This window comes from Platichthys flesus, chromosome 7 (genome assembly GCF_949316205.1).
Source record: "Platichthys flesus chromosome 7, fPlaFle2.1, whole genome shotgun sequence".
Classification (NCBI taxonomy): domain Eukaryota; kingdom Metazoa; phylum Chordata; class Actinopteri; order Pleuronectiformes; family Pleuronectidae; genus Platichthys; species Platichthys flesus.
The window spans coordinates 16,379,244-16,393,918 of NC_084951.1; the positions used below are offsets into that span (position 1 = coordinate 16,379,244).

Consider the following 14,675-nt stretch of genomic DNA (forward strand, 5'->3'; position numbering starts at 1 on the left):
TTATTTAATCATATTCAACCACTGCCTATCTTCAGTGATCATTTAATCTAGACAAATCACATGAAACAAACGTTATTAAACTGAAAATGATGCCTCATTAATATTTCATAACTTTTGTTTTTCTGCCTACATAAACAAGAGACGCCATCTTGTAGCTGGTAATGAAAAGTAGGAGACAGTGTCAGCTCTGTTCCCATTACTCAAAATGCACAAACAGCACAGGAGGTGAAAACACTGGTTGGGTTTGTGTGAACATACCATAACGAAGGCAAATTGAGTTGTTTGCCTTTATATTCCCAGAGACGAGTCTTATTTTCAACTCATATATGCATGAAGAGATTTTTTTTTTAATCATTAGGCGTTTAAATAACAGCATTTGGGGTCATTTGTACGCAGGCATGAAAAGTAGGCCATCAGCAGTTGACTCAGTCCTGTTTGAACATAAACATGTGTCGAAAAGCGCAAAATCCTAAAAAACAGTTTTATCCTCGCCCCTGTTTGTCAAACATGAACGAAATGTGGAGCCACTCTAACCTGCACATCACGAACACGTCTTCTCTGTCACTTACAACTTCTTGATCTCTGCTCGGAGCCATTTTTTTTTTCAGTATTTGTTCGAGGCTAATTACAAATCTGCTGCCACTGAACTTCTAAATACCAGCTGTCACGACCTCTGAACCCATTAAGTGTGCCTTTCACATGACCTAAGCCCTCTGCTAAAGAGGGCCTGGGCCTTTTTCTTCTCCAGAAACCTTCATGTATTTGCATAATCCATTAGCGCCCTCAATGTAGGGCCTATCTCATGTTAATGTGGGAGTGGAACAGAAGTTTCTTTGTTGTCTTGAACAATTATTATAGAAGAATTTGACTATTTCTTATAGACTGTTGTCTATGGTAGGAATATGTCTGACGTCATAATCTACCTGAGGAGGTAAGAGACCAATGAAGGCCCACATGAAGATGATGATGAGGAAGGGGGTGATTCACTTTCTTTCTTCTTTTCTATGGGTGCCCAGTTGTGGCCTGCATGATGTTGGGAACTCTTTACACCACTGGAACTGACCTGAAGTCAGTTCCACAACTTGCTTGCTCGGCTCAATCCTCCCGGATGACACAGAGGTCCGGCTATTGGCCGACACCGGGAGGGCACGTCATCTCCATCAATCCGCTGCTTCTCTCTCTCCGAGGAATGTCCCCCCCACCCCCGTGCACGGTCGTCCAGCCGCCCGGCCATGCGTTACTGGATGCATGAGAGGCCGGGCATGAAACTGCAACCCCGTCCAATGAGTATGCAGGGGTGGGTGGGGGGGGGGAGAGAGGTGATAATGACTTCCTATGAAGAGTTAACGGCCGGAGGGGAGAGTAGCCTTCTGTTCACGGGCTGCTGCCGAGCAAAAGAGGTCACACGCGGGGACCCGGGCTGCGGGACTCGCCCTGACCCCGCGGAGGGACAACCGGAGGTGGGAGAAGTTGCGTCAACATTCAATTCGCTGCATCCCCACTACTTTACTCTCTCCAACACTTTGACTCATTGCACCTCTTCCTCGGACAGCCCACCTCCTCCCCCTCCTCCTCTTCCTCTGTTTGACACTCTCGGGGGCTTCTCGACACCGGCCTGCCCCCACTCGCCCGGTGTCCCCTGGCGGTGCAGGGAGCAGGGGCAGGGCTCTCCAGGACTCGGATACTGCGCGTCAGCACCCGGCAGCGGGGCAGGAGGACGCACAGACTGTGGGTCACTCGCGGAGCAAATTCGAATCTGCTCTCACCACGTCCCCGAGCCTGGGGGGCGAAGTTCGGCCGGCGCGGACTGTACCGCGGCTGTTACGCATGGAAGGAGTAAAACTTTTGAGTGGATGAGAGTGAAGAGGAGTCAGCAGCGGGCGGGTAAGTTTCTCTTTTCGGTCAGGGGACATTGAGCATGAAAGGGGTGGGGGGGTGGGGGGGGGGGATAAAGTAACCTTGAGACTAAATGAGTGCACGCTTGATTTTTTTTAGAGCTTTGGATAACTTTCATTAAAGTTGGCAAAGTTTGCTCGAAGTTTTCTCCACCAGCTGAAAAAAAAAACAGAAAAGAAAAGCTGACGTGTTGTGTGCGTCACCGTGCACATTGTGATCCGCCAACAAAAAGCTGGATTGAAAAGAACCGAAATGCACCAGTGGCTGTTTGCGCAACGCCAGATTTGAATATGCACACAGGGACTCGATCACTATTTCCTTAACGGTTCCATGTTAATGTGAATCAGTTGTTTTTACATTTTTGCTCCACCTACTGTTACACGCATGAGTCAGATAGGGAGGTACAGTCAAAGGCCTGCTCATCCCCAGTGTGCGTGTGCAACCCTGAAAAGGATCAATTATTTACCCTTGCCCTTACTTACCAGTGGCTTTTGAATAATGCATCAGACCAGTGCCTGTCGAGACTCACAGGAAGTTGAGTAAAACTTACTCTTGTGAGCTGGAGTGCTCCCTGCGTATTGATTAGTTGTCTGTTGGTAATGAAAGCCCTTGCCTATTGATTTCAGTTTGCAGCACCTTTACATGTGTCCACCTTTTTAACATAATTGCTGTCACAGATCATCATTTCCCTGACTGATGAGTCCTGGGCACGGAGCCCACTGAAGAATACATATCCCCGGCTTTATAAAAAAAACACACCAATAGCCAACTAATGTGAGAAATGCCTATCAATCCTCAATTTGATCTCATATAGATCCTGCGTTTGATCAATATTGTCAGTTGACTGACTGGCCACTGTACACGGGTTGAGTTTCATCAATTTTGCATGGAGGAAGATTTACAGCAGTGGAGGTCTGGTCTGTCTTTTCATTATGTTCTCTCCACAGAGCGGTCTCAGTTTGCTGTGAGGGAGCCGCTGACCCAAATGTTCAGTGACCAAAGATGCATGTTGATCATTATCACAGACAGTTTAAGGCCTGAGAGCCTCCACTCAGGCTGCAACACACACCAAACCGCTCCAATATTCACATCAGTGGGGAAGACAATGTTGATTTAAACATTATTTCGGAGTGTGTTGCATTGTGTAGTGCACAAAAAGTCACAACAAGACTTTTAATTGTGATGCTCCACTTGCTTGATACAGTTTAAACCATTTGCATGCTCAAAATTCAAATTAGTGGGGAAGGCTGTATGTTTTTTACACATTCTAATGATATTGTGTTGAATAGTGCACCAGAGGTCACAGCAGTGAGTTGTGTATTGTGCAACAAACACAAAACTACAGTTTACACCATGTACGTGCTCAAAATTCAGATACGGTAATATAAACTTTACACATTATCTTTAAGGATTTTGCATTGAATAGAGCACAAAAGGTCACATCAGCACCAAGCTGCAGAATTGTGTATCATGCAACAAACACAAACTACAATTTATACCATTTACATGCTCAAACTTCAGATTAGAAGGGAAGATAATATGGATTTAACACAGTAGGTCACTTCTGATTGTGTTGCATTGAGTAGAGCACAAAAGGTCACGTCAGCACCTTTAATTTGCAGTGTTGTGTTTGATGCAACAAGCACAGTTTGTACTGTTTACATGCTCAAACTTCAGATTAGTGGGGAGGAAACTCTATGTGCAACACATTATTTATAATGGGGTTGCATTGAGTCGTGCACAAAAGGTCACATCAACACCAGGCTGCAGAGTAGTGTGTCCTGCAACAAACAAAAAACTACAGTTTATACCGTTTGCATGCTCAAAATTCAGATTACTAAATATATTTAACACAATACTACTGATTGTGTTGCATTGAGTAGTGCACAAAAGCTAATATTATCACCTTCTATTTGAAAGCAGTGTTGTGTGTGATGCTACAAACACACAGCTACTTTATACCATTTCCATTCTCAAAATTCAGTTAGGCCTACATAGGATGTTAAATGGATTCAACACAGTATTTCTGATTGTGGTGCATGTAGTAGCTCACAAAAACTCACATCAGCACCTGAATGCAGTGTGGTGTGGGAAACAGAAACCATTTAACACAGTATTTCTGATGATGTTGCACAAGTAGCACGAGGTCAGATCAACACTTTTAATTTGAAATCCCTGTTGTGTGTGTGTGTGTGATGCAACAAACACAAAACTACTTGATTATCTGCTCCCACGCTCTGGAAAGACAGAAAAACACAATCCAGCTTTGAAGATTCAGATAAGTGTTGTCGTGATAATCAGATTTCACAAAGCCAGAAGAGACATCAGAGCCTTTGATTTGTCATAAATATTTAAATTGAACAAGAAACAAGAAAAGAAAGCAGCCTTTTGCAGCTTTTGATCACGAGAATAGTGGGTGTTTCTCTGATGACGCCCCTGTGAGGGAGGTGAAAGGTCACAGCAACAAAAACAACGACAGCAAGAGCTACAGCTACAGCAACCTTTGAGTCGGTTTATTCATAAAACCCATTATGGCCACTCATCTGATCCACTCCTATGCACTCGAGAAAGCCATTTGCTCGCCCTCGCCCACGCACACAGAGACCTCTCCTCGCAGTATCCGTGTAACCTCTCCCTGTATCTCTCTGAAGGGGATCATCTGTAGGAGTAACTCATTAGCACCGCAGTGCAACTCGGAAAAGAGTCATTAGCGAAAGTATATACGCTCTCCTCTGGAGGCTGTATCGGTTCTGGCACCGGGCGAAAAAAGTCTCGCGTATTCTTCCGGCGTTGAACGGCCTCCACAGACCTGCTGTAACCCGATCTCCAGGCTCGCTGTGTATATTCCCAGTGCGTCATTCTTCAATTATGCTTTGACAGCACCTGAATTACTGTGGGCTGGATGCCCAGATGACTGAGGCAATGTGTATCGATCCATCCCCTTTTCCTCTTCCCTCTCCTTGGCTTGGAAGGCCCCTCTGCTCCCTTGGCTGGCCGGCTATTTTTAAACGTGCAAGTCATTCCTCAAATATTTAGTTTGATTCTTTAATGCCTTCTGGCCGGCATCAATTCTATTATCTTTGGAGCCATTAATCAGAATGTGCATGTGATTTGCACTCCTGAAAGCTCAAGTTCTTAATTACGCACAATTCCTCTATTGGTTCCTCATTCTCCCTGCCCTCTCATTCTCAGCCGCGGTTACCTTGACATTCATTTTCTTAAAACACAGATGTCGACATTTATCCTATAACTGACCTTTCCATCTGCTGTGCTTTTCCAAGTGGCTAGAGGCCCGTTAACCTTCCTCTCTATGAGTTGTGGAGGGACACGTTGGACTACACCTGGCGCACCGACTCCATTATGCAGCCGCCGCAGCACATTTTCTCGGAGGCAAAGACACACTTGCGACTACTCACGGCGTCAGCCATGAGGAATCAAGATATAGCCGCGGCTCCTGTCATTCATTGCACATAAGTAGCACAGATGATACTTTAATGTGTAACCCAGGAACCTCAGAGGAGAAGGAGGCAGGCGTTTGTCATTAATACAGTGTTTGAACGGATTTGCAAACTGTTAAACTGTCATTGGCACAGAAAGGCCTTAAGACAAATTATTAATGATTCGGATGAATGCAGCTAATGGAGTGTGAATGCAACAAAGTTGTTTTGAATGGCTAGAATATTTCTCTCACAGATATCTGCAGTGTACAGCTGCTTCCCTTTTTTTCCCCTGCATGATTTGGCGAGCTCGTCCAAATCGTGCACTCGAGTACCACGTTCAAGTGTCTCCAAGTTTGAGGCGATGACTCAAAGCTGTGCATTTTTCATTTGCTGTGGTTTTCATGATGTTGTTGCATGATGTCGCTCAGGTGTCTCTGATCTTGTGTCCAACGCCTTGAGACATTTCCCATCCACCTGTTTTACAGCATGCACCAGAAGAATCTGCACTGTGCCCATAGGCTATTGCTAAAGCTGATTCTTCGGTGAAGTACATCTTTGTTACAGAGACAGACAAATGTCTGCAGGGTAGAAGAGTCTAAATCAAAAGACTGGCTCGGGGACAATTCCTACAAATGTCTTTTTTTTTTAAGTTTCCGAAAAATAATTACAGCTATTTTGAGTACTTGAGTATTTGTTTGAGTTATTTCCTTGTTGTACAGAATAAAGCTGTCTTTTTTAATTAAATATATATTTCTGATACTGATGGATGTGTTATAGGCTGATAAATATTCTATTTAATTGCAGATGATTTAGCCAATACACCAAAATCAAAACTATATATAAATGAAAATGACAAAAATAGTTTACTGTGGGGCTATAATAGTGTTTTTTTCTTTTTTAACTCTCATTTTTCATCTTATTTCCTCCATATGAGCATGGATAATTTTATTCAGAAGGCCTTTATGTGCTTCTTTTGTGATTAACCTCATTGATCTTTGCTGACGACTGATCTCATGTCCTCTGCTCTCAGCCGGGACGCACTCGACCTGTGGGTTCAGTGTCTTCGGTGCTGTGGAGGCTGGAAGCAGCAGCAGCCGGATCTGCGCGGATGTCCATCCCACGGTGCCCGGGGCCCCGAGGACCTGCTTCAGCACCAGGCAGCTGACCGAGCTGGAGAAGGAGTTCCACTTCAACAAGTACCTGACGCGGGCCAGGAGGGTGGAGGTCGCCGGCGCCCTGCAGCTCAGCGAGACGCAGGTGAAAGTTTGGTTTCAGAACAGACGCATGAAGCAGAAGAAATTACAGCGAGGCGTCGGGCTGCTCTGCGACCCGGGCCCCGCGGCCCTGCTCTCACACGCCGGCTCTCTGGACACCTGCCCCGCTCCGGAGCCGCGCACCACCCGCCACAGCACCTGCCCCTGATGCCCTGAGCCTGCAGATGTGATTTTGCGTTTTGCATCGGTTTCACTCAGGCTTCACCTTTATTTGCTTACACCCCGATGGATGCTCGCTGCAAAGAAGCAAGTTTCTTCATGCAAGAACGGGTCAACACAATCAGTCACCCTGCCCGGCTTCAGACTGGCGCTCTGATTTGAATATTAAAATTCAAGTCTCCATCTACACGATGTAAACGAAGATACAAACTTATATTGATTGTGCAAAGAGACGGTGGCACATGGGTTTATTTATTTTGTACAATTTCTACATGAATATATTTATTCAACAGGACACGTGTCTCCTTGTTTTCTTTAAAATGACACACACATTGCATTTTTTTTTTATTTAGGCATTTTTGGGATAGGTTATACATTTGATAATAAGAATTTTATCGACGCAGAAAGAGAATACATTTGAGCAGCGTTTATAAATTATTCCCCCAAACCGAAGCTGCTGTGTTTTCACCCAGTTTCACTACAACATTAAGCAGAGTTCTTCTCCTGGTTTTTTAAAAGTTGTTTAAGAAAAGCTCACATGCACCTAGAGAAAGATGATCGGGCCACTTTGACTTTAGTGCTGCTTTAACTTATTTAAAATTCCGAAGCACTGAGATTAAAAATACCATAATTGGCTACTGGATTTATTGACTGCTGGAATTAAGACTATTGATCCGCAGTGATCCATCTATTCAAGGAGCAAATCTGGGAGCATTTGCAGCGCATCTGTAATTGCATGTTAATGGTGTGTAAGGAATATCACGGCCGGGAATTGTTGATTCTTTTTTGTGTTTTTATTACTATTATTATTACCCCCACACTCGCATCAGAAAATGATAATTTAGCTTGAACACTCGCGCGGGAGCGCACACAATAACGCGCGGCCGGTGCCACGCTTTGCGCATCAGCCAATCAAGTGCGTGGCCCCTGCAGTTGAGAGCAGCTAAATATTCCTTCCAGATTCAGCCCTCATCTCATAGAGAAGTATAAAGGGTTATAAAGTTGGCCCTTAAACACTGTTATGTTCCCGGCAGCACCGGGCGTGTTCTATCATGTTAATGTCTATTTTAATATCGAGACATGCTCCATCAGCCGCGTTAATTTTATGTTGGGGACTGTTTTTATTTAGCTTTCAATTAGTGGCGTTTGCACTGGATATGAAGGCAACCGGAGGTAAAACGGATATTAACGAGAGCCACTTCAATCGGCTGGGTTGTTAAAGCTTAGAATTAAAAAAACAGAATGAAAAAAAAAAAAAAAACTAGCGATTACAACATTTAACAGGCGTCTTAATTTGAAGCTGGCGCGTTTGAACAGATAATAATAATGATGATTATGAGAGAGTCGCAGCTCTGCAGGAGTTGGACGGGGAGGCTGCGAGGCCAAGCTAATATATGCGCTCGCACCAGAGTTCACCTCTCACCTCTTGACCCCCCCCACTTGCCTCGGGACACCGATGACCCGGTCAGCGGCTCCCACAGAAAAAGACAAACCATTAATTTGGGTGACCTCGAAGTCTGCAGCTCTTTCTCTTTTCTTTCTTTCTCTCGCTTTTTTTTTTTTTTTTTTTTACTCCAACAAGCAACTCTTTTGTTCTGGTGGTGGCTCTCTGCTTCCTCACAATAATAATTCATGGTGCTGAATGGAAGGGCGACCGGGCCATACGATAATTGTTCATAATATAATTCCATGTACCAGGGCCAGATAATAATGCATTTTTTTCCCTACACCTAGAGCTAACCCAATTCCTCTCGTATTTTAATAAGCCAAAAATTATGATCCTGGTTCACTTTATAAACTGGATGAAAGAGTATTTTCACCAAAGAGCTTTTTGGATATAAACTATGGACCCATTTTTAATAAACAAAGTTGAGAAATTAAAGTTACTTGATCATACTTATCACTTAATATGATTCCGCACCAGAGTTGGTATAAACAACATTTTGAACAACTATTAATTGCACGTCCCATGCTTATATATTTCATGCATATCTGCTTGAATATATATATATATATTTTTAAATTCAGAGATTAATTCCTCCGTAACCACATCCCTCACAAATTTCAGCCCATCAATATAAACGGAAAGACATAAAGAGGGATAAGAGTTCAGACTTCTGACAGCACCAACATTTAAAGGTTTTATTTGTAATTGATAAGAAGGATTTCACAGGCAAGCTCGGATCAAAATGTGTTGGACCCCAATTCTTTCAAAATTTGCATTTAAACAAAACACATTCCATTAGGGCCGTGTTTGTCTAAGCAAAATAGCACAAAGTGGAATGTTTAACAAAACCATCAGATGTGACCATGTCCTTAAATGCAAATACTGGTGGAGTTTACGAGGTTGGTGATCGTGTTGAAACTGTGAAAACAAACAATGCAACAAACAAACAATGTGGAACATGTGAATGCAGAGAGGGTCCCTCGTGTCCAGAGTTCCTGCTGAGAAGTGTGTTGGGTTGACCTTGTTAGAAACTCTTTTATCATCTCGTGCAAATATGCTCCCTCTGCCACAGGGCTCCGAGTTACAGGTTGCAGAGGAAGCTTGCAGCAGGTGTGCACTCTTCTTCTTTTTCCTTCTCTCTCCATAATAAAAAATCCTAGCTTCCATTGAATAATAGTTCCACTAATACACACACAACAATTTAGAAATAACAAAATGTCTGGGTAGAAAAATCTGAATGTGAGTTATAAGGATGAGGTGAAGGTGAAAAGAAGTAGTTGATACTTTCTTTCTTTCTTTTTTTTTTTGGGGGGGGGGTGAACTATCGCTTTAATTTCATTCTGTGGCAGCTTCTGCATCTGCCTCTCAATTGATGGAAGGTGAACCACATTGTTTGTTCAGACCTGACATTTAGTGCGTAAGCGTTTGAGTGTGACTGAGCTCTGATGAATTTCGTGCTCTTCTGTAATTCCTTCCCTGAAGATGTACGGCTGGCTCACGAGACTGACAGCTGTGCAGCGCACCATCAAAACACACAGAACGGATGTGGGGGGGTGGGGGGGGGAAAAAATCAAAGTATAACTCAGCTCTAAATGTACCGGGCTGCCACAGGTAGCAGCGGTGTTGACATTGAACAAGTTGGAATGTTCCTCACCTTTATTTTTTCTCCTATAAAGCAACACGCTCTCGTGGTGAAATTGATTCCAGCTCTAGTTTATTTAACTCAATTCCTTTCAATCAATAGAAACACGTTTACAATATATAACATTCTTTGTAAAAATAAAGTCATTTGCTATATATTTTTTTGTCTTTATTGAGAAACTGAAGTGGAACCAGTGATGTATTAGTTTACAAAGCACAGTCTGTTTTTTTCACATTGTCTTTTATTCCAAGGTATCTGATGCAGATGTGAGCAGCTGTAACCCTCCTCCTGAGCGCCATGGGATGAGCAGCCTACACAAAACCTCACTTTACATTTTAAATTAACAGATGTAAGTGGGTTCCTTCTGCGCTCGTTCTAATTAATGCCAAGTTGACCCAAAATTAACTTAATGCATAATATGCATGTAATATCCTCACTGGGGCTCCGGGGAATGGGATCAATTGATCAAGCTGATGTGCAGCACTTACACATAACTCAGTTGTTGTTGTAATTACTGATCATTTGAATTTTCTCCTCCCTTTGTAGTTTCTCTGCTCCTCTGATTTTACTGTTTTGCTTTATTTGCAAACACTTTCATGGTCGATTAGTGTTTGCTCTCGTTCACACATTTGACTACCAAACTGATTTGCACGTCAAGAAACTTCAAATGAAGTGCACCTGTTTGAATTTGAGCGAGTGTGTGTGTTTGTGTGTGTGTGTGTTTGTGTGTTTATGTGTATGTGTGTAGGTGTGTGTGTGTGTGTGTGGATGCCCTCTGTACGATTACACAAATATGTGTTTTGTTTCCTATGAGCCATTAATAAAGCACTCAGAAAGATACAAAGCACCTATTTGAATAATTGTTCACTCATGTGCTCAAAACACTAAACACACACACACATACACATAGGCGCGCACACACACACACACATACATATCCATACATAACACATTATGACAGAGCTACACTGAGCAACATGCACACCAATCCAGTCCTTGCCTTCCCTCTCCACGCTCCACTCCAGGGAGCAGATGTTTGGGGACAGCTTACAGCCTCAGCGAATTTGTGTGTACAAAGCAAACAGCAGCACTCAGCACTTCTGGCTGCAAAGGGAAATTTGCTCTTGAAAGGGGGAGGGGGAGCGGAGGCCTTTTAGTCAATGCAAGGTATCGTGAGGATGGGGAGGAGAGGGGACGAGTGAGAGAAGGGGTGCACGCAGGGGTGAAACCGTGTCAAGGTGGCAGGTCTTGTTGCATATAGGAACATCCACCCATTTTCCTGAGACCACTGGTGCAGTGGGTCGGAGCGGCGCTCGCAAGACCGCCTCACGTGCACACTTCACCCCGTGGCATCGTGCACCAGCCAGGACCCCCGGCCCCTATCTGCTCGTCTCTGACCTCTCCGGTGCAGCTCTGTCCACTCACTACTTTGGATTGCCCTTTCAAAAGTCGCAGACAAGCACAAAGTGAAGGGAAACCAGGGGAAACAATGCAATGAGCCCTCAGAGGATTTGCTGATACTGCATGTGAGGCGGCAGCTATAACCTAGGACCAGCTATGCTAATGATGTCATCGATATCATTTACTGATTAAATGATGCTGGGCCTGTGGAGGTATGCTGCCAGTGCTTTCTGCAGTTCATGACCTAAAGATTTTTTTTTTAATATGACTAAAAGATTATAATAAATGGAAATACGTTTTCTAGCAGACAAGAAATAGCCTGAAATTTATATTAAATAATATAAATATATTAATTATGATCAAAGGGAAATAAATAAAAAGCGTGTTTATTCCCTTCCAAAGTGTTTACGCTCTAGCTTCGCCACATATGGTCGACAAGAGGCTGCACACGCTCTTATGTAAATAGAAACATACACTCCTCAGTCCAAACACGTGTGTGAGAACACACATTGTGACCTCTCATCAGTGTATTATGATCCCTAAACAAACCATCATAAATGAGCCCTCTGATGCTTGTTTGTCTGAACGCAGGCAGCCCCCTCCTCCTCAGCCCCCCGGGCGAGGTTGCCATAGCGACAGATTCACAGACATATGGAGGGAGAGAAGACGGAGAGCCGGGTTGAAAGGGCGGGGCTGCCGGGGTGAGGTGGAGGGTGGTGGTGAGGGGGTGGGTGGGGGGAGCAGAGGATGGGTATCGGTTCTGGGACGATGGCGCTCTGTCTTTCAGACTCGTCTTCGTGTTTCATCTGTCAGTCGGGCCAGCCGTGTCAGTCGTCACTCAGCGAGGGAACAGTTCATGAACTTTTCTCAATCAAGTCTCTGTCAGGCGCCATCTTGGTTGTATTTCATGAAGGAAGGGATTGATTCTGGTGCTGCTCTCACAGTCTCCTGAAAGCAGGACATGTGCAGAAGCTGCCTCTGGCGAATAACTCAGGGACAATGTGGAATGTGGAATTTATTTGGAAGGCCGTGTTCACGTTTTTGCAATCCATACAAAAACAATGACTAATCAACACGGGGAAAACAAGAATACAGATGTTTTTGCTAATTGGATTCATGTGATGTAAGCAGCGGCTCAGCCAACCTGAGAACAGCTCGACAATGGACGGGGATAGAGAAAGGGAGGAAAAGGTCGAGGGAGTGAGAGACAGAAGGGGGGTAGAGGGGAGGCATGAGTGGCCATCAGGACTGGCCTTGCTGCTATAACAACAACTTATTTCTATATCAGCCATTTTGTGCAAAAGCGGGCGACCAGGTGCTCAATCAAACCTCAGTCGTACTGTTTTATTTTCATCTTCGCCCCTCTCGGTGCTTTCTCCGCACAAACCTTCTGCGTGCCTCCCCTATACCCTCGCGCCATTCTTCTCCTCCTCCTCTCCCTCCCTCAAAGTCATTCGTCTTCCCCGCTGCCTCCCCACTGCCTGCTCTCCAACTGATATGAGAGAGTGACCCGTTGGGCCCTCAGGGGTCAAGTGATACAAGGTCATTGGCAGGTCATCGCCGCTCACTGGCTGACCTCTAAAAGGACTTCTGGAAGGAGCCAATCAGGTCTGGCGTCTTCCCTCCCTAAGGCGGACCCCCCCCCCCCCCCCCCCACCCCCACCCCTCCCCACCTCATCAGCAGCCTGTGTCACATGACTAGGGTGAGGCGTCAGAGGGAGGATGATTAATGATGCTTTTAGTACCTGTTTAGAATGAAGCTGTCCACACTGCACTGTAATTACCCACTCCCAGGCGGCAGCTGCCCAACATAATTGCTTTTTGTTTGTTGACCTGGTTTATTGAGGAGAACGATGGCTTTGGCTGGGTAAGATGGGGCTGTACAGTACACAGAGGTGAGGACGTAGGTACGTTCAGTATGTGGGGGTGACGCCTTGGGTTTGAAATCAGCGCAATCTTCAAAAGGATCTGTGAGAAGACGTGTGTCCTAGCAGGTAGAAGTGACAGGAAAGGTTCCTCAGATTAAATAGTGCGTGTCCACGTGCTGAAACAAAATGACAGTAAATATGTGGCTGTGGTATGTAGCCGCACAGTGTCAGTCACACACTCTCAAACACACACACACGCACACACACACACACACACACACACACACACACACACACACACAAACACGCACACAAGGTCAGCGAAAGCCACAGACCTCTTAAAGTTAGTACATTCCACTGACATATAGTACAAGTATTTAACTGCACAGTTAAGGAGGGCTCTGCTCTGTCATGGATAATTTATGTCAACATCTCTGCAGCCACATGTGCTGTGTTGCTCTGAAAAATTCAAAACTAAGTTCACAGGGTCACTGGAGGAAATTCCCCCCCCTCTTCTTCTTTGGCTGCACGCCTGAGGCAAATATGAACATTTCAGTACCTGCAGCGCTGTGCCACGAGGACAGTGACAATGAAACCCAGATAAACAGCCCCTCGTTTGACCTATGGAGAGCATCAATTTACCACCCATAAATCCTTGAGTGTTTCAGCTCCGTTTGGCGCATTTGCCGTGAGCCTCTCCACCCAGACAGAGAGAGGCAAGTGTCGGGTATCAGTGCTACTGTATGAGCAGCTTTCATCCTGCCCCTGGTTCTCACATAACTCAGTCCTGCAGCCTTTATCACCGGCTCATAAATAACTAGGCTATCGCCTGATAATGTCGGCTTAATGCTTAGTCAATAAAGCCCACAGTAAGAGGGGCCTTTTTTAGCCTCTCTCCTGTACATAAATATAAACAGTGCGGTAGATTGATGTGATGGGCAGGCTCTCTCCACACTGGGACAGAAAAGAGGCAGCGTGTGGGCCCAGAAGCTGAAGGTGGGCTGTGGGGCTGCAGGTGTTTAGAGGAGATAGTGGGCTGTAATGAGGGGGCTGCAAGAGAAGGGCTAGGCGGATAGCCTTGATTGATCACCTGTGAAAGGCACATACACACATTTACACACAAATGATAGCACACAGACTGTCGCGCACAATGGTATATATGCACATACACACTCATTCATACACACACACACACACACATGCACACTAATGCCATCATTAGTTAACCCATTGGTGCTGATGCCTGGTGAACAAAAGCTCATCCTCTCTATCTGAAGGGCATAAGAGCATTATGATAAAGAGACTCCCCAATGAACGGCTTCCACATCTTGTTCTTGTTAAGCATCTTTTCTTAATCTATTGACACATTTGCAACAACGGCCATACGCTGCTCCCACGGAAATGATATCCCGGAATGTGTGTTTCATTGTTTGGTGCACATTGCAGGGACAGTTATCGACCATTGGCCCTAGTCATCAGACCATCCAATTCCAGCGCGGCACCAGGGGCAGCTGTAGTCAGTGTGATGGCTGGAATGGGATCAGACTG

General features: G+C 44.9%; 1 protein-coding gene across 1 annotated transcript; it reads left to right on the plus strand.

The window, feature by feature from the left end:
• Positions 1-1,325: 1,325 nt before the first annotated feature.
• Positions 1,326-7,054, plus strand: hoxc1a (homeobox C1a). The gene is made up of 2 exons (XM_062392149.1): positions 1,326-1,884; positions 6,367-7,054. The coding sequence occupies exons 1-2, from the start codon at positions 1,326-1,328 to the stop codon at positions 6,756-6,758; spliced, it is 951 nt and encodes a 316-aa protein (XP_062248133.1). The 3' UTR covers positions 6,759-7,054.
• The last annotated feature ends 7,621 nt before the right edge of the window (positions 7,055-14,675 follow it).

What these genes read in the sequence shown, in the direction of transcription:
- hoxc1a (XM_062392149.1), top strand. Translation starts at nt 1,326, where the DNA reads ATGACTTCCTATGAAGAGTTAACGGCCGGAGGGGAGAGTAGCCTTCTG. An exon ending in GAGGAGTCAGCAGCGGGCGG is followed by an intron (nt 1,885 to 6,366) that starts GTAAGTTTCTCT and finishes CTCTGCTCTCAG; the next exon opens with CCGGGACGCACTCGACCTGT.